The sequence below is a fragment of the Solea senegalensis genome, linkage group LG18, assembly GCF_019176455.1.
Source record: "Solea senegalensis isolate Sse05_10M linkage group LG18, IFAPA_SoseM_1, whole genome shotgun sequence".
Classification (NCBI taxonomy): Eukaryota; Metazoa; Chordata; class Actinopteri; order Pleuronectiformes; family Soleidae; genus Solea; species Solea senegalensis.
In genome coordinates, this window is record NC_058041.1 from 19,658,231 (window position 1) to 19,682,068 (window position 23,838).

The 23,838-nt window shown below is 44.4% G+C and overlaps 3 protein-coding genes across 5 annotated transcripts; 2 read left to right on the forward strand and 1 right to left on the reverse strand.

The window, feature by feature from the left end:
* Positions 1–6,251: 6,251 nt before the first annotated feature.
* LOC122758906 lies at positions 6,252–15,830 on the forward strand. 3 transcript variants are annotated; one of them, XM_044013298.1, is made up of 15 exons: positions 6,252–6,470; positions 7,308–7,397; positions 7,458–7,602; positions 7,944–8,060; positions 10,832–10,974; positions 11,221–11,289; positions 11,395–11,470; positions 11,548–11,633; positions 11,921–12,024; positions 12,126–12,271; positions 12,413–12,491; positions 12,565–12,667; positions 12,744–12,833; positions 15,060–15,178; positions 15,259–15,830. In XM_044013298.1, exons 1-15 carry the CDS (start codon positions 6,261–6,263, stop codon positions 15,413–15,415), a joined length of 1,734 nt encoding a protein of 577 aa, XP_043869233.1. In that variant the 5' UTR covers positions 6,252–6,260; the 3' UTR covers positions 15,416–15,830. The 3 variants fall into 3 exon arrangements, with proteins under 3 accessions (XP_043869233.1, XP_043869235.1, XP_043869236.1); XM_044013300.1 differs by having other exon boundaries at positions 11,224–11,289; XM_044013301.1 differs by having other exon boundaries at positions 7,461–7,602.
* Positions 15,831–16,212: 382 nt separating this feature from the next.
* LOC122759446 (janus kinase and microtubule-interacting protein 3-like) lies at positions 16,213–19,379 on the forward strand (the record flags this gene model as incomplete). The annotated part of the gene is made up of 6 exons (XM_044014333.1): positions 16,213–16,371; positions 16,978–17,172; positions 17,398–17,640; positions 17,743–17,982; positions 18,775–18,966; positions 19,218–19,379. Coding segments are annotated over exons 2-6 (969 nt in total), but the record flags the coding sequence as incomplete, so codon positions are not given.
* A 1,018-nt stretch (positions 19,380–20,397) lies between these two features.
* Positions 20,398–22,746, reverse strand: LOC122759579 (actin, aortic smooth muscle-like). Its single transcript, XM_044014510.1, has 4 exons — positions 22,619–22,746; positions 20,937–21,117; positions 20,730–20,858; positions 20,398–20,544 (listed from the first exon to the last, which is right to left on the reverse strand). Exons 2-4 carry the CDS (start codon positions 21,063–21,065, stop codon positions 20,398–20,400), a joined length of 405 nt encoding a protein of 134 aa, XP_043870445.1. The 5' UTR covers positions 21,066–21,117; positions 22,619–22,746.
* Positions 22,747–23,838: the final 1,092 nt, after the last annotated feature.

The following is a 23,838-nucleotide window of genomic DNA, read 5'->3' on the forward strand; positions in this document are numbered from 1 at the left end:
AAGTGACACAATACGTTACCGCCCCTCTGAATCACGAAGTGTTGCCTACAGTGTGTGTGTGTGTGTGTGTGTCCAGTGTGTAAATCTAAAATAAATCAAACATTAATAAAATACAAACTTGCAAACATTTCCATTAAAAACAAAATAAGACGTCAACAACAAATCTATGGATCATACCAAGCGTCTAATGACAGCGACGTCATGATTTCATCAGGACAGGCCGAGGTCACGCTGCCCTCTGCTGGACACAGTGAGCAGCGAGTGTACGCAGAGGCGGAGCTTATCACACAATAAACACTAGAACTACTAATCCGTCAGATCTTCATAAACAAACCACATGTTTGAATTCTAAATGACTCAAACGATCTGAAAACTGTTCAGGACAGAGAAATATTTACCTCAGGTTTATATTTGTATTCTCTGTTGCTATGTTCCGCCCAAATGCATTCTGGGATACATGGCTTTCTCAAATATGTTCAAGTCACCACCCGATGCATACTGGGGAAAATGGGCGCAGCGAGAACACTCGCTGCTCACGGACTTGAGAACTGGAACAGAACTTGGACTGAGACTGATGACGTTTCACAAATACGCACAAGTACGCACAAGTACGCACAAGTACGCACAAGTACGGACAAGTATGGATATTGCGAGAAGGCCTGTGAGTGTGTGTGTGTGCGTGTGTGCTGCCCCCTCAGGACACATGTGGTATTACACAGAGACTCAGCACAGCTCAGACTCCTCTGTTTTGACACTGATGATGTCACTTCCTCCTTAGAGACCACACACACACTCACACAAACACACTCAGTAGTTTTTTGTTTTCTGAAGGGATGGATGTGGTGTAACCATGGTAACCAGGGAGTTGCCACAGTAATGCGGATGTCTGTTTTTTTGGATTAACGCGGCCATAGCATGATACTGTTTCACTTCTATGTGAGATATGGAGGTGTACTTAAAAACATGAAGTCTTTTTATGGTCAAAATGTCCTCGTTGCTGCAAACGAGTCGTTGTAAATGTCTCATCACTGACGCTCTCGTCAGCCCGCTGTTTCAGACCAAAACCACACCCACAGAACACGGACTGTCTTGTGATTGGTCAGTTGCTAATCAATGATGTGAATATTTGCGCGTTAATGGCCTGTTTGAAGATTTTCAGTCAGGTTTTAGATTAAACCATAGCACAGAAACAGCACTAGTTAAAGTTAGTAACTCAGATAATGGTCTAGTTTCTTTACTTGTCCTGTTAGATCTTAGTGCTGCATTTGACACCATTGATCATGATATTCTACTGCAGAGATTGGAGCAGACTCTTGGTATCACAGGTGCTGCCCTCTGCTGGTTTAAATCATACTTATCTGATAGATTCCAGTTTGTTCACGTTAATGATAAAGCCTCACTACAAACACAAGTTAATTGTGGAGTTCCACAAGGCTCAGTGCTTGGGCCTATACTTTTTACCTTATATATGCTTCCTCTAGGGAACATTATTAGGAAGCACAACATACACTTTCATTGTTATGCAGATGACACACAGCTATATTTATCGATGAGGCCGGATGAAATAAATCAGGTTGTTCAACTCCAGGAATGTCTCAGAGACATTAAGTCCTGGATGACCTGTAACTTTCTACTTTTAAACTTTTATACTCGGCCCTAAACACCTCAGAGAAAAACTTTCTGATCACATTGTCACTTTAGATGACATCACCCTGTCTTCCAGTTCCACTGTGAGGAACCTTGGAGTTACTTTTGACCAGGAAATGTCATTTGATTCACACATAAAACTCATTTCCAGAACAGCCTTCTTCCACCTGCGGAACATTATGAAAATTAGAAACATTCTGTCTTTACAGGATGCTGAAAAACTAGTTCATGCTTTTGTTAATCTAGATTAGATTACTGTAACTCCTTATTATCAGGATGTTCCAACAAGTCTGTTAGAATCCTTCAGTTCATTCAAAATGCTGCAGCACGAGTTCTGACAGGAACTAGAAAGAGAGACCATATAACTCCAGTGTTAGCTTCTCTACACTGGCTCCACCCACAGTTTAGAATTCAATTTAAAATCCTCCTCCTCACGTACAAAGCACTTAATGGTCACGCCCCTTCATACCTGAAAGACCTAGTCTTACCTTATCACCCTAACAGATCACTTAGGTCACAAAATACAGGTTTACTTGTGGTTCCCAGAGTCTGTAAGAGTAGAATGGGAGGCAGAGCCTTCAGTTACCAGGCTCCTCCTCTCCTGTGGAACCAGCTTCCAATAACAGTTCGGGAGGCGGAGCCTCTGTCTGTATTTAAAGTTAAACTTAAAACTTTCCTTTTTGATAAAGCTTATAGTTAGAGCTGGTTCAGGGAAACCTGGACCAGCTCTTAGTTATGCTGCTATAGAACTAAACTGCTGGGGGATTTTCCTGTGGTACACGCACATTCACTCTCTCACACTCAGGATATGATTATGACTTTTTATATGTCATTAACCTTGTCTCTTTCTCTCCCTAGTTTGTGTCTTTCCTTCCTTCCCTCTCTCTCTCTCTGTATTCTCATCTTGCAGGTTGCAGGATCCAGATCCAGTTTTCGAGGCTATCCATATCATACATATCATCACCATTATTATTGTGCTATAATTAAAAAGTCGATATCAGTAACTGTATAAACTTGATACAGTTGTTGTGTATCTGCTCCTGGTCCCTCTCTCTCTTCTGTCTCTACCTCATCTCCCTCTTGTCCTTTCTCTCCCCCACCTCTCCACTGTCCCCCATTTTTCCTTTCACCCCAACCGGTCGAGGCAGATGACCGCACATCTCTGAGTCTGGTTCTGTCAGAGATTTCTTCTTCTGTTAAGAGGGAGTTTTTTCTCTCCACTGATGCCTAGTGTTTGCTCATTGTGTGAACTGTTGTGTTTCTCTGCTCTCCTTGATGTTGTCTATGTACAGACCTGAGATCATGTATGTTATGATTTGGCGCTATACAAATAAAACTGAATTGAATTGAATTGGCACGTCAGCTCTCAGACCCGCAGCTCCCCCTCTGGGAAGGCAGATGCACTGCGAGCAATGATCAAAACATTGAGTAATGTCGTAATCCCTTACACATTTGACCCTAAGTCTGACCCAGAGTCAGTGACACTGTGACAGTGAAAGACTGCTGCAGGACACCTGGAGCTTGGATAACATTGTGGTTACCGAAATGATAAACACACATATAAATGAAACACGCGTGTAGCTTAGCGTGTAGCTTAGCATGTAGCCAGCTAATGCTAAATGACAAAACAAACACACAAAGACAGTTATAGTGCCCGGACTCTAGTGGCCAGACTCTAGTAGCCGGACTCTAGTGTCCGGACTCTAGTGTCCGGACTAGGAGGCACTGCTGTTGTGAGTCAGTGTCATCATACAGAAGTGCTGTTCCGCTTCGTAGAGTTCAGGAAAACAATGAAACCCTGCGCTCTCAGCAGTGTCTGAACGGATTGTTCTGGACTTTTCGAGCTTCATAAACGAGGTCATGATGCAGATACACACAAACACAGCGTTAAATGGCATTTCCGGGATCTTTAAGGCAGTTAACGAGCCAAAGCCCCGCCAACAAAATTTTGATTAGGTGTTCACAATCAGACCAGTTAACCAGTAACATCTGTCACCATGGTTACCACGGTGCTGTCACTAGTTACCACGGTTACCATGGCAGTGTCACTGGTTACCATGGTGCTGTCACTGGTTACCATGGTTACTATGGCACTGTCACTGGTTACAACCTCAGTCCACCTGTCTCACCCGCTCTCTCTGTCTGTCTGTCTGGCTGAGCTGATTGAAGTGTTGCCATGGTGACAGAGGGAGGAGGATAATTGTGTTTTGGGAAACACTTTGAGAATCTCAGCTGACAGGACCAGGATAATGACTGTGTTTTATATTGTCATGACAACGACAGGTGATTAAGCAGCTTTTATCAGGACAGAAGGACGACAGACACACACACACACACACACACCCGCAGACAGTTTAATGGAGGTAAATAGAAATACTTCACTTTAATAGTCTCTCTGTTATTCTTTACTCTCAGAAACAATTTCACCCCTCACTAACATTGTGTGTGTGTGTGAGTGAGTGAGTGTGTGAGTGAGTGAGTGAGTGTGTGTGTGTGTGTGTGTGCGTGTGCAGCACAAAGACAAATGAATGTGATGTTTTTATATAAACAGTCCCGTCAATAATCATCATTCAAATTACAGATGACATCATCCTGTCTGTCTGTCTGTCTCTCTCTCTCATCTCACCTGTGTCCAGGTGTCCATCGATTGATTGATTGATTGTTTGTTGTTTGTTTGTTTCATTGATTAGTTTGAAATAAACATTGAAGAAAGATGTTGAAGATGAAACAACAACAACTGTCACTCTGACGCTTTCAGTTGTCCACGTGCAGGCGGCGCCTCGCTCTCCTCCGTGACTCTGTCTCCTCTCTCTCTCTCTCTCGCCCTCTCTCTCTGTGTGTGTGTGTGTGTGTGTGTGTGTGTGTGTATTTGGGACGTCGCTCTCTGTGCACGCGCCGCTCCCGCCGTTAATCGTTCACCTTGTTCAGATAGGGGATGACGAGACGATGATCTCAGAGTTAAAGGGACGAGTTCAGTGTCTGTCACCGGTAACCAGCCGTTTAGAGAGGAAGAATGAGGTTCACTGTGAGCGCCCCCTACCATCTCTACGTCACATGATCACGTCTTTATCTCACTGTTACACAGACGTCTGTAAACCACCCACGCACACACACACACTCACTCTCCCACACCAAACCTCAGAGGTTTAAAATCAGTTTAAAAACCTCATAGAGGTTAAAATCAGTGATTTCAACACACACAGGAGTTGTTGATCCACTGCTGCTAATGTCTGATTTTAATGAAATATTTCATTTAGACTTAACTCAGTGACACAAAGTGACCACACAAGGCAGCAGAGGACCAGTAGCTAAAATCACTGGTTTTCTCTATGAGGTTTGGTGTGTGTGTGTGAGTGGTTTACAGATGTCTGTGTAACAGGGAGATAAAGACGAGATCATGTGACGTAGATTTTATGAGACAAGTCTTAAAGGAGACATATTATACCCTATTTCCCCAAGTTAAACTAGTTCCCTGGTGTCCTAATGAACATGTCAGTGACATGCTTTGGTCAAAATACCATAAGGATGAAGAATCATAGTAGTTCAATAACCCTGCTAAACCCGTCCCTTTCAGAACACTTGGTTTTGTGCATGGTCCCTTTATATGCAAATGAGACACAGGCAAACACACGCCCACTTCTTCCAGGGGGTTTCTGATTTGTCCTCTTTACAGCGCTCACTCGCTCAGCTCCTGTTCCCTCCCCTCATTCCTCTCCCCCTCCCTCCACTAGTTCTCTGACAATATCAACATGGCAGCGTGAGCAGAAAACAGCGAGAGTGTCGTCACAGGAAGAGACGTCCTACATAAGGATGGAGCCGAACACTGTCCAACTGTAAATCAGTTAAAAACACTTAGGGACAGCACCACTGATCCACCGCTGATCGCTGCATAAACTGCTGCTGTATGTGACTGTATCAGACTGAGTCTGTGCTCCGGTCATGGAGGACGTACTGAACAAATATGTTTAATTAGGACGTGTCAGAATGGTCAGTTATGACCTCTATGTGACCTTTTCTTAACAATGTGTGTGTTTGTACGTCGCTGACTAAATACGGCGACCGCTGGCCGCAGTCTGATGTGAAGTGGTGCGAACACACGAACACACGTTTGCTGACTTTATCCAGCACATTAGCTTCATATATAAAATCCTCTGTAAAACACTGTGCTCCACTGTGCAGCCACCAACAGCACACTTGTCCCTCCGCGTTGACATAATACCGCTCTTCCTCCCTCGCCTGCACTCTCGCAGGGACAAGGTGGAGCTAAGGTGGAGCTCTCCAAGTAAACTTACTGGTGGGGCGGTAACATTCGCGGTGAAATGCGCATGCTGCCGTCATAAGTGCAGGGAATTCAACATGGAGTGTTTTATCACCTATACTTACACTAAGGGGGACCACGAAAACATGACTGAGTATTGTTTTTCCACACTTTGGCGACTGGTAGGGCCTCCAGAGTCCCAAATATAAGTATTAAAATGATTAAAAAGTTGATTTTGCATAATATGTCCCCTTTAAGTTAAGTGTCTTTGTCTGATTTAAGTCTTTTTAAAAGAAAGTATTTATAACAAACTCTGATCACTGTTGATTGGTGACTTTCAGGTTGTGATGTCACCATGATGTCACCAGTCTCCAGGTTCAAAGGTCAGCCCATTGGCATGGTAACAGTCGCCTCCGCCGCCACGCCATGGCTGTCCGTCAGTAGTGACCTCGCCGCTCAGTGGTTGTGGTTGACTAGCTGGTCAGCTGCAACATATCAGGCCACGCCCCCTCTGGTCTACTGTCCGCCCACTGTGTGGATACCTGAACACACACACCTGGTACAGGTAACAAACACACACACACACACAGCTGGTACAGGTAACACACACATACACACACACAGATGGTACAGGTAACACACACACAGATGGTACAGGTAACACACACACACACACACACACAGATGGTACAGGTAACACACACACAGATGGCACAGGTAACACACACACACAGATGGTACAGGTAACATACATACACAGAGATGGTACAGGTAACACACACACACAGATGGTACAAGTAACACACACACACAGATGGTACAGGTAACACACACACACAGATGGTACAGGTAACACATACACACAGATGGTACAGGTAACACACACAGATGGTACAGGTAACACACACACACACACACACGGTACAGGTAACACACACACACAGATGGTACAGGTACACACAGGTAAGGTAACACACACACACAGATGGTTCAGGTAACACACACACACAGATGGTACAAGTAACACACACACACACACACTCAAATGGTACAGGTAACACACACAGATGGTACAGGTAACACACACACACAAATGGTACAGGTAACACACAGATGGTATACACACACAGGTACAGGTAACACACACACACAAATGGTACAGGTAACACACACACACACACACACAGATGGTACAGGTAACACACACACACAAATGGTACAGGTAACACACACAGATGGTACAGGTAACACACACACACACATGGTACAGGTAACACACACACACAGATGGTACAGGTAACACACACACATATGGTACAGGTAACACACACACATATGGTACAGGTAACACTCACACACAGATGGTTCAGGTAACACACCTGTTGTTGTGTTGTTGTTTCAGTGGGAGTGTCCGACTGTTGACGTTGTTCCTGTTCTTCCTCCACTCTATCACTCTTCACCTCGCCATCACCTTCATCATCGTCTGCACAAGGTACACACACACACACACACATTTACATTCAAGCACAATGCTAACATGCTAACGTGTTAGCAGGCAGCAGAAGGCTGGATCTCTCCGGAGGAAGTGGGTGTGTTCCACAGGAGAGACAAACGTCTGCTGCTCACCAATCAGATCATCCACAGACCTCGTGACCACGCCCCCAGGTCCCTCCTTCTCTCTCCGTCTCACTTCACAGGTAAAATATCACCTGACTCATGTGGGAGGAGCCAGTTGTGTTTACAGAGTAAATGGAGGCATCACTTCCTGTCTGTGGCCAATCAAGTGTGTTTGGCTCTGCTGTAGGTCATGTGTGACATGTTGCCATGGCAACAATTTTGTGAGCGCCCAAACACACCTCTGTGTTTTGATGTTGTCGTTGTCACGGTTACGTAGTCTCGTTGTTTCACTGAAATTGAAGTTAAATTAAATTGTGCTGCAGTCAACAAAAAATCACACACAGCAGATGACAGAGAATAGATTCATTATCTCACACACACACAGTCATGACCGAGTCAGTGATGGACTCCTCCTCCTCAGGGCGTGTCCGGAGTGACGTCACAAAGAGCAGACGCACAGAACCTGAAGACTCCGCCCTCCTCCACCTCCTCTCTGTGTCTCCTCTCCACCCACCGCTCCTGACTCCGCCTCCCTCAGGTGAGCGTGGCACATCAGTGTGTGTCTGTGTGTGTGTGTGATGAGCATAAACACCACAGAGAGAGAATCAGACTTGTGTAAACCACCCACCACACTCACACACACACACACACACGCACACACACACACACACACTCACACACACACACTGTAAATGGCTCCTGTGGCCAATTACCTCAATTTGACCTTTCAATCAATCAACACTTATCAATACAGACCATTACACAGTGACTGTGTGTGTGAGTGTGTGTTCAGAGGAATGACTGGACTGACATTCATCCTCTCCTTCCACGCGCACACACACATATGTGTGTATATATATATATATATATATATATATATATATACATATATATATATATATATATATACATATATATATATATATATATATATATATACATGATTATGTCTTTATCTAAGTCACATGATCGCGTCTTTATCTATGTCACATGATCGCGTCTTTATCTACGTCACATGATCATGTCTTTATCTACATCACATGATCGTCTTTATCTACGTCACATGATCATGTCTTTATCTGCATCACATGATCACGTCTTCAACTCACATGATCTTCACATGATCCGTCTTTATCCTGCGTGACGCGATCGGCGTTTATCTACGCTGATCTCGTCACACGTCTTTATCTACGTCTTTATCTGCATCACATGATCACGTCTTCAACCACATGATCACGTCTCACATGATCACGTCTTTATCTGCGTGACACGATTGCGTCTTTATCTCGTCCATGATGGCGTCTTTATCTCACATGATGCCTCTTTATCTATCACCGTCTTTATCTGCATCACATGATCACGTCTTCTTGATCCGTCTTTATCTCGCATGATCTACGCACATGATCGCGTCTTTATCACATGATGCCTCTTTATCTGCGTCACATCATCCGTCTTTATCTCGTCACATGATCGCATCTTTATTCACATGATGCCTCTTTATCTCGTCACATCATCCGTCTTTATATGCGTCACATGATGCGCATCTTTATCTCGTGAAATGATGCGTCTTTATCCATCACATGATCGCGTCTTTATCTGCGTCACATGATGGCGTCTTTATACATCACGTCTTTACGTCATCTTTTATCCGTCTTTATTCGTCACATGATCGTCTTTCATGACATGATGATCTTTATCTCGTCACATGATGGCGTCTTTATCTGCGTCACATGATGGCGTCTTTATCTACATCACATGATCGTCTTTATCTACATACATGACGTGTGACATGATGCGCGTCTTTATCTACATCACATGATCGGCGTCTTTACCTACGTCACATGATCGCGTCTTTATCTGCGGCATGATCGTGTCTTTATCTCGTCACATGATCGCGTCTTTATCCGCGCACATGGCGCGTCTTTCTCTCGCGTCACATGATGCGCCTCTTTATCGTCGTGCACATGATGCGCTTTATCTGCATGATGCGCTTTATCTGCGTGACATGATGGCGTCTTTATCACATGATGCATCTTTCTCTGATGATCGCTCTTTATCTCGTCACATGATCCGCTTTCTGATCGTCATGACATGATCGGCTTTACACATGATGGCGTCTTTATCTGATCGCGTCTTTTCTCGTCACATGATCATGTCTTTATATCGCTTTATATGATGCGTCTTTATCTACGTCCATGATCGTCTTTATCTGCGTCCATGATCGGCGTCTTTATCTGCGTCACATGATGCGCTTTATTCGTCATGATCATGCGTCTTTATCACATGATGGCGTCTTTATCTCGTCACATGATCTCGCGCACATGATTCGTCACATGATCGCGTCTTTATCTCACTGTTTATCTCACACACACACACACACTCACACACTGCTGCCTTCATCACTAAGTTCTAATGACTGATTTTAATGAATTCAGCATTTGAAATATTTCGTTTAGTTAACTTACTTAACTCAATGACACAAAGTGACCACACGAGGCAGCAGAGGACCAGCATCTCCTGGTTTCCTCTGTGAGGTTTGGTGTGGGAGAGTGAGTGGTTTACAGTCGTGTGTGTAACAGTGAGATAAAGACGTGAACATGATTCTGATGATGTAATAAGCTCCTCCCCCTCCTTCTCAGTTATGTTTTTTTGTAGTTTTCATGCTTCATCAGCTTTGTGTGTGTGTGCAGACAGAAGATCTTCAAAAATCTTCCCATGAGTCTTTGCACCTTCTCATTTGCCTTGAATCAACGTGTTACATTATCAGAACCAGAACCAGAACCTGAAGTGGATTAACCTGCAGATGGAATTAAATTAACTCAGGATTAAATTTGGGATTAACACAAAACCTATGAGCAGAAGGATCAGACACTGTCAGGTCACCATGGTGACGGTCGACTGGTGTGTGTGTGTGTGTGTGTGTGTGTGTGTGTGTGTGTGTGTGTGAGAGATGAAAAAAGGTGGAAAATAAATAATGATGAAATAAAATGTATTAGGAGATGAAGGATGAAGGGAAGAAAATTAGATTAAGACTTCAAAGGGAACACACACATTCACACACACACTCACATGCACACACACACACACGCACGCACACACACACATACACGCACAATGAGTGAGAGAGAAGATGAAAGGATCTTCCTTCTTCTCATCTTTGGTTGTCATAGTAACAACCTTCCTGTCAATCACCTGTGTCTGTCCTGTGTCGTGTGTCTGATCAGTTCCATGCCCTGTCACCAGAGGGCGATGATGAGACCTGAGAGAAAGTCTTGATCGCTGCTCTGAAATCACTGTGTCATTGTGTAGGTGTGACCTATGTGGAATGGGCGGGGCCACACGTGCAGAGACAGAAGGGTGTGTGGCCTGCTCTTCTGCCACACCAGCGGCACAGAGGGGCGTGGCTACGACCCGCCATCAACCGGGAGAGACGTGAGACGACACCTGTACAGGTGCGTTGGTTTCTCATTGGATTACAGATTAATCTGTGACCACCAGGGGCCAGCAGTTAACCTTCAGTTCAAATTTAGTTAGTTTGTCCTATGTCTGTCCAACCGGTCACCTGACTGTCCTCACACCTGTCAGGTGACTTACCGAGGACACCAGTGTGAGCGGGGACGGGTTTGACGTTGTTTGGACGACAAATGAGAACGATATTTGGTGTTTGAGTGACGCCCCCTACTGTCTGTCTGTCTCAGCAGCATGTCTTTGGACCTGTCTGTCCTGCTCAGCTCTGCTTTGACATGTGTCCTGTCTCACCTGTCCAGGTGAGTCTGTCTCTCTGTCGTCTCTGCCCTCTCTGTCTTCTCCATCTCTCTGTCTCTTTGTCTCTCTGTCCTCTCTGTCTTTAATCAGAGTGTTCTGTCTTCCAGTTGATCAAAGATCTTCATCCTGGTTTGTCCTCACGTCTTTCAACCAAATTCACTCTGCTGACCAACTACAGACGCAGTAAGACATCTGTCCGTCCATCTATCTGTCCGTCCATCTGTCTTAACTGTTAGAATAAAGGTTTTCTCTTCCGTCAGAGAAGCGAAGGACAACTGTGGGCGGAGTTACATATGGACAAGCGTTACTGTTCAGAGAGAAGACTAGGACAGACGACAGCGCCCAGGTGAGTCCTTAGTCCTCAGGTGAGTCCTCAGGTGCGTTCCTCAGTCCTCAGGTGCGTCCTCAGTCCTTAGGTGTGTCATCAGGTTGCGTCCTCAGTCTTCAGGTGCGTCCTCAGTCCTCAGGTGAGTCATCAGGTCGCCTCAGTCTTCAGGTGCGTCCTCAGGTGCGTCCTCAGGTGAGTCTTCAGGTTGCGTCCTCAGTCTTCAGGTACGTCCTCAGTCCTCAGGTGTTGATCTGTGAAGGTGACGGTCAGGAGGCGGGGCTAAGGAGTGTGTGTGTGTGTTGCAGAGGGACAGAACAGGTGAAGAAAAGGAGGACGAGGAGGACGGAGGTGAAAAAGGAGGGAAAGACAAACGTCCTGTCGCCTCCACTCCTGTCCCAGGGTCACCATGGTAACTGCTGCTGTTGTTATGATGACAGAAGTGCCTTCTTTCTGATGGTTTGCTGTTACCATGACAACCATGGATGTTTAAATGTGTGTGTGTGCGTTCAGGTGTGTGGTGTGGACCGCAGACGACCGTGTCTTCTTCTTCAATCCCACCATGCACCTGTCCGTCTGGGAGACACCAGGTGACCTAACAGGAAGAGACATCAGCCGCATCATCGAGGACCCGCCCCACAAGAGGAAGAAGACACCTGGTCTCTACCTGTCTGTCTGTCTCTATCTCTGTCTGTCTGTCTGTCTACCTGTCTCTATCTCTGTCTGTCTGTCTGTCTACCTGTCTCTATCTCCGTTTGTCTGTCTGTGTCTTCATAACAATGATAAAATCTTTGTGACAGACAGGAGCTCCAGCTGTCAATCACCTGGTCTCCATGGTGACAAAGAAGCTGAAGATGAATGTGACTCAAAGAGGAGCAGGTGAGGTCACATGACTTAGCAATGACGTCATGGCTGAGTCATGTGACCGGCTCCAACTTCTCTCTCTCTGTAGATTAGAGGAGCCGATGTCTCTTGTCCCTCGTCCAGGAAAGATTCAGCTCCTCCCACTGGAGCTAAGGACCTCCCACTTCAGAGAAATGATGCTGGAGAGAGGGGTAGTGTGTGTGTGTGTGTGTGTGTGTTATTGATCAGTGATCAGGTTATTGATTGACACCAGTGTTTTGTCCTCAGGTGTCAGCGTTTTCCAGCTGGGACAAAGAACTTCACAAGATGGTGTTTGACCCTCGTTACCTGCTGCTGACCTCACACCAGAGGAAACAGGTGTGTAAACTTTATTTAAACGTGCCTCAGCGACGGCATTACCACACACAAAGCAATGCAAGGCACATATTCCTGAAGCGCCAACCCCTGACCAAACCTCGGGCTACTTCCATAACCAGAACCCTATCTGAGCTCTCTGGCTCACAGCTTGTAGCTGACCTAACTTCCGGGGCCCCATACTGTAGGTCTTAAGAGAGCAACAAAATAAAATACATAGGTATACATATAAACAATATGTAGACCTTGAATCCAGTTGGAAATGTTAACAAAATTAAACAAAGACAAACAATATTATTCGAAAGGCAAATGTACCTCAATAACCTCCTTCAGTGTATTATAAGTATTATCTAGAAAAGCACTATCCATGTACGGCATATTAGCACCCGTATTGAGGTGTAACTGACTGAATAACACTTAATTACACTGATAAACAAGTCACATGGGAGAGACCAAACGTTGGTGGATAAATGAACATCAGGAAATGAGGACACTCTAAACATCTCTCTTTAAATACAAGTGGAACTTGTAGATAACTTGTACCGCGCGGTGAATGTACGGGTTTGAGCACGAGGCAAAATTTTAGTTCAATACAACAATCTCTGTTAGAGCAGCATCAAAAACTGTAAATGTAATTCTGTCTGCCATCACCAGGGGGCGCTTTTTCGAAAATTAAATATTTTCATATAGGGCCGGACTATCATCAATCTTAGCAAGTTTGGTACAGATCGGACCAGGATTGGCAAAGTTACAACAATTTGGTTTTTAATATTTTCTGCCACCACCAGGAGTTGCTGTTTTCAAAATGTACTGTTGGGATCAGACCTTCCATCGCAAAGTTATAACACTTTCGCAATTATCTCCATCTTTGGCGCCCCCTATCTCCTACGCCATACAACATTTAAAAAAACCTTTGATAGCTTGAGTTGCTCAACTTGTCCACAGTCATCTCACCAAGTTTGAAGGTGATCGCACAAAAGCTCTCGGACGAGTTCATCGAAATACCGGCTGTCATATTGTCTGCTGTCACCAGGGGGCGCTGTTTTCGAAATTTAATATTTTCATATAGACCCCATATATTAGGGCTGGACTATCATCAATCCTAGCAAGTTTGGTTCTTCTCAAAAAAAGTTTGTTTTTTTGTCGCAAAAATCCGACTTTGCATTGTTGCCATTATTGTCATATTCATCACACATCATCGACCTTGTGTTTTGAGTTTTTTCACCAATTTTGAGTTTGATACGATAATCTGTGTCAAAGTTATTCCCAAAATCGTAAATAAACAATTTTCTTGTGTATTTTCTTTCACCACAAGGAGGCGCTGTTTTCAAACTTCACCGTTTTTTCATAGACGTCTTCAGCCATGGCCCATCATCAATGGTAGCAAGTTTGGTTTGGATCGGACCTTCCATCGCAAAGTTATAAGAGTTTTGTTTTTCTGACGCGAAACATCAGAATCATCACAAACTTTGGCGCCCCCTATCTCGTGCGCCGTGCGACATTTGAAAAAATGTTGATACCGTAAGCTCCTCAACTGGTCCACAGGGACCTCACCAAGTTTGAAGGTGATCGCACGAAAACTCTAGGACGAGTTCGTTCAAATACCATTGCTGCAAAGTCGGCAAAATCGCCCAAAAATGGCAGATCAACCCAAGATGGCGGACTTACTGTAGGATCGTCCTGACATGATTAACATGTGTACCAAGTTTCGTTCATGTACGTGAAACACGAAAAAAAGTCACCTGGTAAAAGCTGATTTGCGTTTTGTAAGCCCCTCCCACATCCAATTATCAATGCTTTTTCGCCAAATGACTTTCACACATAAATTTCCACCAGGATTGATGCGGTCGCAAAAATCTGTTGTCTCCAATGCTAACAAACGTTCATCTTGCAAGTTGGCGTTTTCCTCAAGCGAGGTTATTTTCTGAGCACGGGTTGACACCGTGGCGTGAACATGGTCGAGTTTTGCTTCGAGTGTCAAAATGGTGATGTCATTAATTCATCTAAGAGATACAACATCGCATTCAACCAGGAGAGGTACGAGAGATCAGAGTACCACGCCCAACAAAAGGTTGGAATTGAGAAAAGTTGCGGGAGCGGGACTCACACGCGCGTCTACTTCATCTTACCAAACCGGAAACCTCGTGTGAACTTTGTTTAAACGCCGCTGCTGACCTCTGTGCATGTGTGCGTGTGTGTGTGTGCGTGCGTGCGTGCGTGCGTGTGCAGGTGTTTGATGAGTTTGTGAAGAGCAGGATGAAGGACGAGCACAGAGAGAAGAAGAGTAAACAGCAGAAAGCTCGAGAAGAGTTCAGACGACTGCTGGAGGAGGCAAAGATCACCAGCAGGTCATCAATCAATAATCAATAATCAATCAATAATCAGGCGGGGAACACTGTTTCACGCCCTTCTTTATGTTCCATCACAGATCTACTTTTAAGGAGTTCTGTGCTCGTTACCGTGGCGACCAGAGGTTCAACGTGGTCAACAGGAAGAAGGAACAGGAAGTGCTCTTCAGTCATTACATCACGTCCTTAAAGAAACGAGACAAAGAGAACCGAGCCAGACTGAGGAAGATGAGATGAGACCTGCTCTGGGATCTGGACTGAACTAAACCACATCCTCACCACAGATCCTGGACTCAAGAAACCAAAACCAGATCTGAGTGGTTTTAATAATCTCCCAGTGCAGGACCTGGTTCTGGATTAAAGTCTACAAGAGATTTTAGAAGAACTGGTTTCAAAATAAACTGTCTGTCTCTCTGTTGTTGTTGTTGTTGTTGTTATTGTTGTTTATGATCTTCATGTTTACTTGTGGTGCGTTCACTGTCACTGGGATTTTGTGACCTCAATGAGTTTTATCCTGGTGGTTGCTATGGTTTCCTGAGGTTAAACCCCGCCCCCTGCTGTGGTTGGATGTGTCTCAGTGTCCTGTCCTCTGATTGGACGTATCCGTGTGATGAAATGATGTTTGTTGTTGAATTAAAGTGTTCATCAAACACTGCTGCTGTTCATGTGTTCACTTTATTTGAATGTGTTAATAAAACGACGGCCCCTGGTGGACAGAAGCGTCACTGCACATTCACACGTGACTCTGTGCTCGTGGATTAAACGTCATGTCAGATTATGTGCTGACAACTACCTGAAATCATCCACAGTCATGTGACATGATGATGGTGACGCTGAACGTCCGCCAGGGGGAGGCAGAGGTCCGCCAACATCACGGCACACTGAGGGATGCTGGGAGGAAGAGGAGGAGGAAGAGGAGGAGGAGGTGACGCCAGCAGAGGCTGCAGAGATGCTAACAGCACCGACACACACACACACACATACTGACAGAGGCTAACTGCTAACACACACACACACACACAGATGGACAGAGGGAGGCTGATGCTGCTAACACACACACGCACGCACACACACACACACTTAGCTACAGTGAAGCTAACTGCTGTTAGCATGCTGAAGAAACAAGCCTAACATACACACACACACACACACACACACACAGCAATGCAGTGTCGGGGGCTTCCTATTGGACGGTGAGTGATTAGTGTGTGTGTGTGTGTGTGTGATCATATGACATGTATATAGTGAGGATGACAGCTGGGTTGATGATGTTGCCATGGAAACAGTCATGTATTCATGTTGTGCAGTGTGTTAGGATGCATGTCACACACACACAGCTAGTACACTAACTAGTTAGCTAGTTAAACAGATTATCTTCACTAACACGTCGGACGGTTTGTTTTTCGCAGAAATTCAAAATTGTATTTATCGTTAAGTTTGTTTAAGCTTCTTGAAGGTGGAGCTCACTTTGACTCCGCCCACACAAACAACAGCTGCCGTTTCTATGGCGACGATCCTTGCATGTTTAACGTAATGCACTTTTTTTTCACTGTTTACGACGATTGTCCGTTGTGGCGCTGCGTTCCATTTACATCGGAAGTGGGAGTGATGTCACGTGACCGCTAAGTGGTAAAAAGGCGTAAACATTGTATCAACGTGTGTACGATTAAAAGCAGTACGATGTTATATTAGATTAACTAGATTAACTAGGGTTAGTCGTAGTTTATCTGTAATTATGAGAAGCTCATAATTTGTGTCTAGTACATGTGACGTGTGTGTGTGTGTGTGTGCTGTTTCAGATGGACTTAGACCTTTGATAGACAGCTCACTGGGCTGGGCGGAGCCTGCAGGTTGAGGCGGTGATGTCAAAGCGAGGAGGGGGGCGGGGAAAGGGGGAGCGACCAGACGCCATGGCAACCCTTCAAGCAGCCAATGAGGAGCTGAGAGCCAAATTGACAGACATTCAGATTGAACTGCAACACGAGAAGAACAAGGTAACAGATTACTGTGGGATTATCACGGTTGGATTACTGAAGGATTAACCATATGGGATTACTGCAATTTTACTAATCCGATAACAGCAGGATTATTACTGTGGATTACTGCAGCTCTGTTAATTAGATTACTTCTGGATTACCGCCTCTGTGTTAATCAGATTACTGTGGTGTCATTGCTGTGGGATTACCGCCTCTAGATTAATCAGATTACCATGTCCTCAGGTGAGTCGTCTGGAGCGGGAGAAGAGTCAGGAGCTGAAGGCGGAGCATCACCGGGCGACGGTGGCTCTGACGGAGCTGAAGACTAAACTCCACGAGGAGAAGCAGAAGGAGCTGGCCGTTACCAGGGAGACGTTACTACGGCAACACGAGATGGAGCTGATGCGGGTGATTAAGATCAAAGACGGAGAGATTCAGCGTCTCAACGGACTCGTCCTGACGCTGAGGGACGCGTCCACTGACAAGGTGGCCTGTCCATCTGTCAATCATCACAGTAATCTGATCACTCGTCTAATGGGATTACATGCGACTGTAGTAATGAGATTATTGTGTGTGTGTGTGTCTCAGGTGAGGAGCGCTCTGCTGGCAGAGGCGGAGGAAGCGAGGCGGGGCTGGGAGGTGGAGCGTTGTCGCCTCCAGCAGGAAGTCCTGGAGCTGCGTAAGTCCAAGCGCTCGCTGGAAGACGCTCTGACATCATCACAGCAGGCGGGTCAGGCCCGAGCAGCCGAGCTCCGCTCCGCTCATCATCACCACCAGGAGGAGCTAAACCGCACTAAGAGAGACTGTGAGAAGGAGGTCCGCCGCCTGGTATGCAACCTGTCTGTCTGTGTGTCTCACCTGTATGTCAGTGTGTCTCACCTGTCAGTCTGTGTGTCATCTGTCTGTCTGTCTGTGTGACTCACCTGTCTGTCTGTGTGTCTCACCTGCCTGTCTGTCTCACCTGTCTGTCTGTCCTCTCACCTGTCTGTGTGTCTCTCACCTGTCTGTGTGTCCTCACCTGTCTGTATCTCTCACCTGTGTGTCTGTCTGTGTGTCTCTCACCTGTGTGTGCTGTCTGTGTCTCTCACCTGTCTGTCTGTCTGTGTTTCTCTCACCTGTCTGTCTGTCTACTCACCCATTGTCTGTCTCTCACCTGTCTGTCTGTCTGTGTGTGTCTGTCACCTGTCTGTCTGTCTGTGTTTCTCTCACCCGTCTGTCTGTCTGTCTACTCACCTGTCTGTCATGCCTGTCATGCTGTCACCTGTCCACTCCCTGTCTGTGTCCTCACCTGTCTGTGTGTCACCACCTGTCTGTGTGTCCTCTCACCGTCTGTGTGTCACCACTGTCTGTCCGTCTGTCTGTCTGTCCACTCGCCTGTCTGTGTCACTCACCTGTCTACTGTCTGTGTGTCCTCGTCTGTCTGCACACTCACCCGTCTGTCTTTGTCTCACCTGTCTTTCTGTCCACTCACCTGTCTGTCTGTCATCTCTCACCTGTCTGTCTGTCCACTCACCTGTTTGTCTGTCTGTCCACTCACCTGTCTGTCTGTTTGTCTCTCACCTGTCTGTCTGTTTGTCTCTCACCTGTCTGTCTGTCTGCTCACCTGTCTGTCTCTCACAGATGGATGAGATTAAGTTGAAGGACAGAGCGGTCAGTGTTTTGGACAAAGCTCTGGGGCTGCAGGCTGGCCACGCCCACCGCCTCCAGCTGCAGACTCAGGCGGCCGAGCAGCAAATCGCAGTGCTGAGAGACGCCCAGAGGGCGGGCACTAACCACACCCCTAACTCCACCCCTAACACTACTCCTCACATTGTAAGCCCCGCCTCCTCGTGGCCATGCTGCATGACATCATCAAACACATGACCACACCCTTAGAGCATGTGACCCTGTGTGTGTGTGTGTGTGTGCGGAGTCATCACCACAAGGTGTCAGATTTTAAACACCACATTACCCATGAGCCTCTGCTGCTGCAGTGGAGGAGACTAATGTGTGTGTTTCTGTGTGTGTGTGTGTGTCTGTCTGTCTGTGTGTGTGTGTGTGTCTGTCTGTCTGTGTGTGTGTAGTCTCAGGAGGATCGTGACACTCGCAGGTTTCAGTTAAAAATCGCTGAGCTCAGCTCTGTCGTCAGGAAACTGGAGGATCGAAACGCTCTGTTGTCTGAAGAACGCAACGAACTGGTAACACACACAGACAGACACACACAGACACATACACACACACACACACACAGACAGACACACACGACATAATAACATGTTTTAACGTCATTATAACAACATAATAACATGTTTTAACACATTATAATGACATAATAACATGTTTTAACACTTTATAATGACATAATAACATGTTTTAACATCATTATGACGACATAATAACATGTTTTAACACTTTATAATGACATAATATCATGTTTTAACGTCATTATAACAACATAACATGTTTTAACACTTTATAATGACATAATAACATGTTTTAACGTCATTATAACGACATAATAACATGTTGTAACGTTATTATAACGACATAATAACATGTTTTAACCTCATTATAACGAGATAACATGTTTTAACGTCATTATGACGACATAATAACATGTTTTAACGTCATTATGACGACATAATAACATGTTTTAACACTTTATAATGACATAATAACATGTTGTAACGTCATTATAACGACATAATAACATGTTTTAATGTCATTATAATGACATAAAAACATGTTTTAACACATTATAACTACATAATAACATGTTTTAACATCATTATAACGACATAATAACATGTTTTAACACATTATAACGACATAATAACATGTTTTAACACTTTATAATGACATAATAACATGTTTTAACATCATTATAACGACATAATAACATGTTTTAACACATTATAATGATATAATAACATGTTTTAACACATTATAACGACATTATAACATGGTTTAACATAACGACATAATAAAATTTTTAACACATTATAACGACATAATAACATGTTTAACGTCATTATAACGACATTATAAAGAGATAATAACATGTTTTACCGTGATTATAACGACATTATAAAGAGATAATAACATGTTTAAAAAATTATAACGACATAATAACATGTTTTAACACATTATAAAGAGATAATAACATGTTTTACCGTCATGATAACGACATTATAAAGAGATAATAACATGTTTTACCGTCATTATAACGACATTATAAAGAGATAATAACATGTTTTAACACATTTAGTGTTGTGTAGTGAAGTGTAGTGTTGTGCGTACCTGTGTCATCTTCTCTCTGTTGGCTTTAGGGTTGAGTGGAGCTTCAGTGAGCAGAGTCGGATGTTCTTCTGGAGCAACTCTCAGCTCGTTATAGAACGAGTGATGCCAGATCTGACCAATCACAGAGCACAGGGTTATTACAGAGTTATGACAGGGTTATTACAGGGTTCAGGGTTATTACAGGGTTATAACAGGTTTATAACAGGGTTATTACAGGGTTCAGAGTTATTACAGGGTTATTACGGCACAGGACGTGAAGAACCTGAGGACACACTGAGGACACACAGGTGTCTGACCTTCTCCATGTCGTCCCAGTTGGTGATGATTCCGTGTTCGATGGGATATTTCAGGGTGAGGATTCCTCTCTTACTCTGAGCCTCGTCACCTACGTAACTGTCCTTCTGTCCCATACCCACCATCACTCCCTACACAAAGACAGACAGACAGTTAGTGTCTCACGCTACACCTGCACTGTGTGTGTGTGTGTGTGTGTGTGTGGTCACCTGGTGCCTGGGTCGGCCCACGATGGAGGGGAAGACGGCCCTGGGGGCGTCGTCCCCGGCGAACCCGGCCTTGCAGAGACCAGATCCATTATCACAGACCAGAGCGGTGCTTTCCTCATCATCACACATGACTGCAGGGGGCGCTGTGGACCAACGACGACAACACTACAACACCGACTCACTGTGGAGAGGAAATAAGACAGGTCATGTGACTGTTTGTGTCAGGAAGTGACATCATTGTTGTCAAGGAAACACAAAAATAAAATAAGATGAAAGTTTAAAGTTTAACTCTTCTGAAAAAAACACAACAGCAGAAGAAAAAAGCAGCATCAACATCACCAAACATGGAGCGGTGACTCCGCCCCCCCCACACACACACACACACACACTCCTCACCCCTCCTCCCCAAAACTGTCACTGCCCTTTACTGAAGGTACAAAGCACTCTGGGAAAACTTCCTAATTAGGACATGAAGCAGAGTTCTGACTTTGTTTGGCATGTTCTCTCTCTCCCTGAGTTCATCCTACCTCGGACGCCCACCTCTTTTCTCCTTTTATGCTCTCCCTCTCTCTCTGTCTGTCTCCCTCTCTCTCTCTCTCTTTCTATCTCTGTCTCTCTCTCTCGCTGTCTCTCTCTCTCTGTCTCTCTCTCACTCTCTCTCTCACTCTTTCTCTCACTGTCTCTCTCTCTGAGACACAGACGAGGACTTTGCTCCATATTTAGTCATGAAGTCAGTTTGTGTTTGGCTGTTTCAGCCTCAAACACAAACATAACTGTGAAATAATAATGTGTAGTTAAGTGTTAGTGTTGGTTCTATCAATAATAGACAGAGATCAATATGATCAATACACCCTGATCATAAGACATTTATAAAAGTCCATGATAAAAAAACACAAACACAGTGTCCCTCTGAGGCCTCTGTAGTTTTCAAAAAACGCTGAATTTAACACCAGGTGCAAATTAACACATAAACCAAACACCATTCAAAAAACGCTGAATTTAACACCAGGTGCAAATTAACACATAAACCAAACCCCATTCAAAAAACGGAATTTAACACCAGGTGCAAATTAACACACATAAACCAAACCCCATTCAAAAACGTTGAATTTAACACCAGGTGCAAATTAACACATAAACCAAACCCCATTCAAAAAAGCTGAATTTAACACCAGGTGCAAATTAACACATAAACCAAACCCCATTCAAAAACGTTGAATTTAACAAGGTGCAAATTAACACATAAACCAAAACCCCATTCAAAAAACGTTGAATTTAACACCAGGTGCAAATTAACACATAAACCAAACCCCATTCAAAAAACGCTGAATTTAACACCAGGTGCAAATTAACACATAAACCAAACCCCATTCAAAAAACGTTGAATTTAACACCAGGTGCAAATTAACACATAAACCAAACCCCATTCAAAAAATCTGAATTTAAGCACATAGTCATTTCACAGAACATCTGCATTTGGTTCACGATGGATTGACCTGCAGGTCAAAGTTCAACAGGTGTAACAGGATGGAGAGAATCTTCACATACAGAGGAAGAAGAGGAGGAGGAGAGGAGAGGTGAGGTGGTACCATTACTACAGTACACCTGAGGAGGAGATGGAAAGAGGTGAAGCAGGAGATGAAGCAGGAGGTGACAGCTCCTGAAGGAGGCACTGGTCTTACCTGGACAGTGAAAGACCTGCTGGGACCTGGGGACAGGACAGAAGTGATGGTCTGGACTGCTGCTACTGAGTTTATCAACTCTCCTCCTCTTCCATCACTCTCTCCATCCCAAACATGGCCGGGGCCTTCACCACTCCTCCTCCTCCTCCTCCTCCTCTCTCTCTCCTCAGCTCGATTCCTTATAGGGCCGGCCCTGAGGGAAGCAGCCAATCAGACGACTCCTGTGCCGCCAAACTTTCTCCATCATTCACTGCATTCTTTCAAGCGAGAGAAACAGAGACAGAGAGAGAGACAGACAGACAGAGAGAGACATAGACAGGGACAGAGAGACAGAGAGAGGGACAGAGAGAGAGAGACAGAGAGAGAGGTAGACAGAAGACAGAGAGGTAGACAGACAGAAGACAGAGACATAGAGGGACAGAGAGACAGACAGGCGGACAGAGAGAGACAGACAGAGAGATAGAGACAGAGAGAGAGAGGCAGACAGACAGACAGACAGAGACAGACAGACAGACAGAGACATTATTGATTTAATCACTTATTAAATGATGATGAAATCATATGTGTATGACATAAAGAGGATCTGTAATATTTTTACATTAAAGTTATTTCACTATAATGTTTTTATTTTAATATTTAAGATCATAATTACAAAAATGTTGTCGTTGTGAAGTCAAAGCCACTAAAGTTGACATGAAGGTCAAAGGTCACGGCTCAAACTCTAACTTTACTCTTTTATTCTGAAAGTCACTCTTTTAACATCTCAAACAGGAAGCTGTGAATGAATGAATGACATTTAGCTGCTGCTAATGCTAAATTACGAACATGTAAAACAGCTATTATCTATAAGCTAACAAGATGTTTAGCCCCGCCCCCACACACACAGTGGTCAGCTGACTCTGTCCTATCACGGTATAGCGCCTCATCAACGGATGGAGGACGAGCAGCCAATCAGAGACGACGTCTCACCTGTGTCCCACGTGACCACAGACAGACTTAGCATGGAAAATACACAGAAAACCTTTAAGATGGTGAAAATATTTTTGCAATTCACACGTTATCATTTTCTCTCTTTCACTGTTTTTATTAAAATAATATCAATATTATTTATAATATTGATATTATTTTAATTGTTAACTGTTTTACTAAATTTTTGTTTGTGTTCATTTTAATTCTGTTTTCACACACACACATTAACCTTAACCTGGGGCATCTTCTCT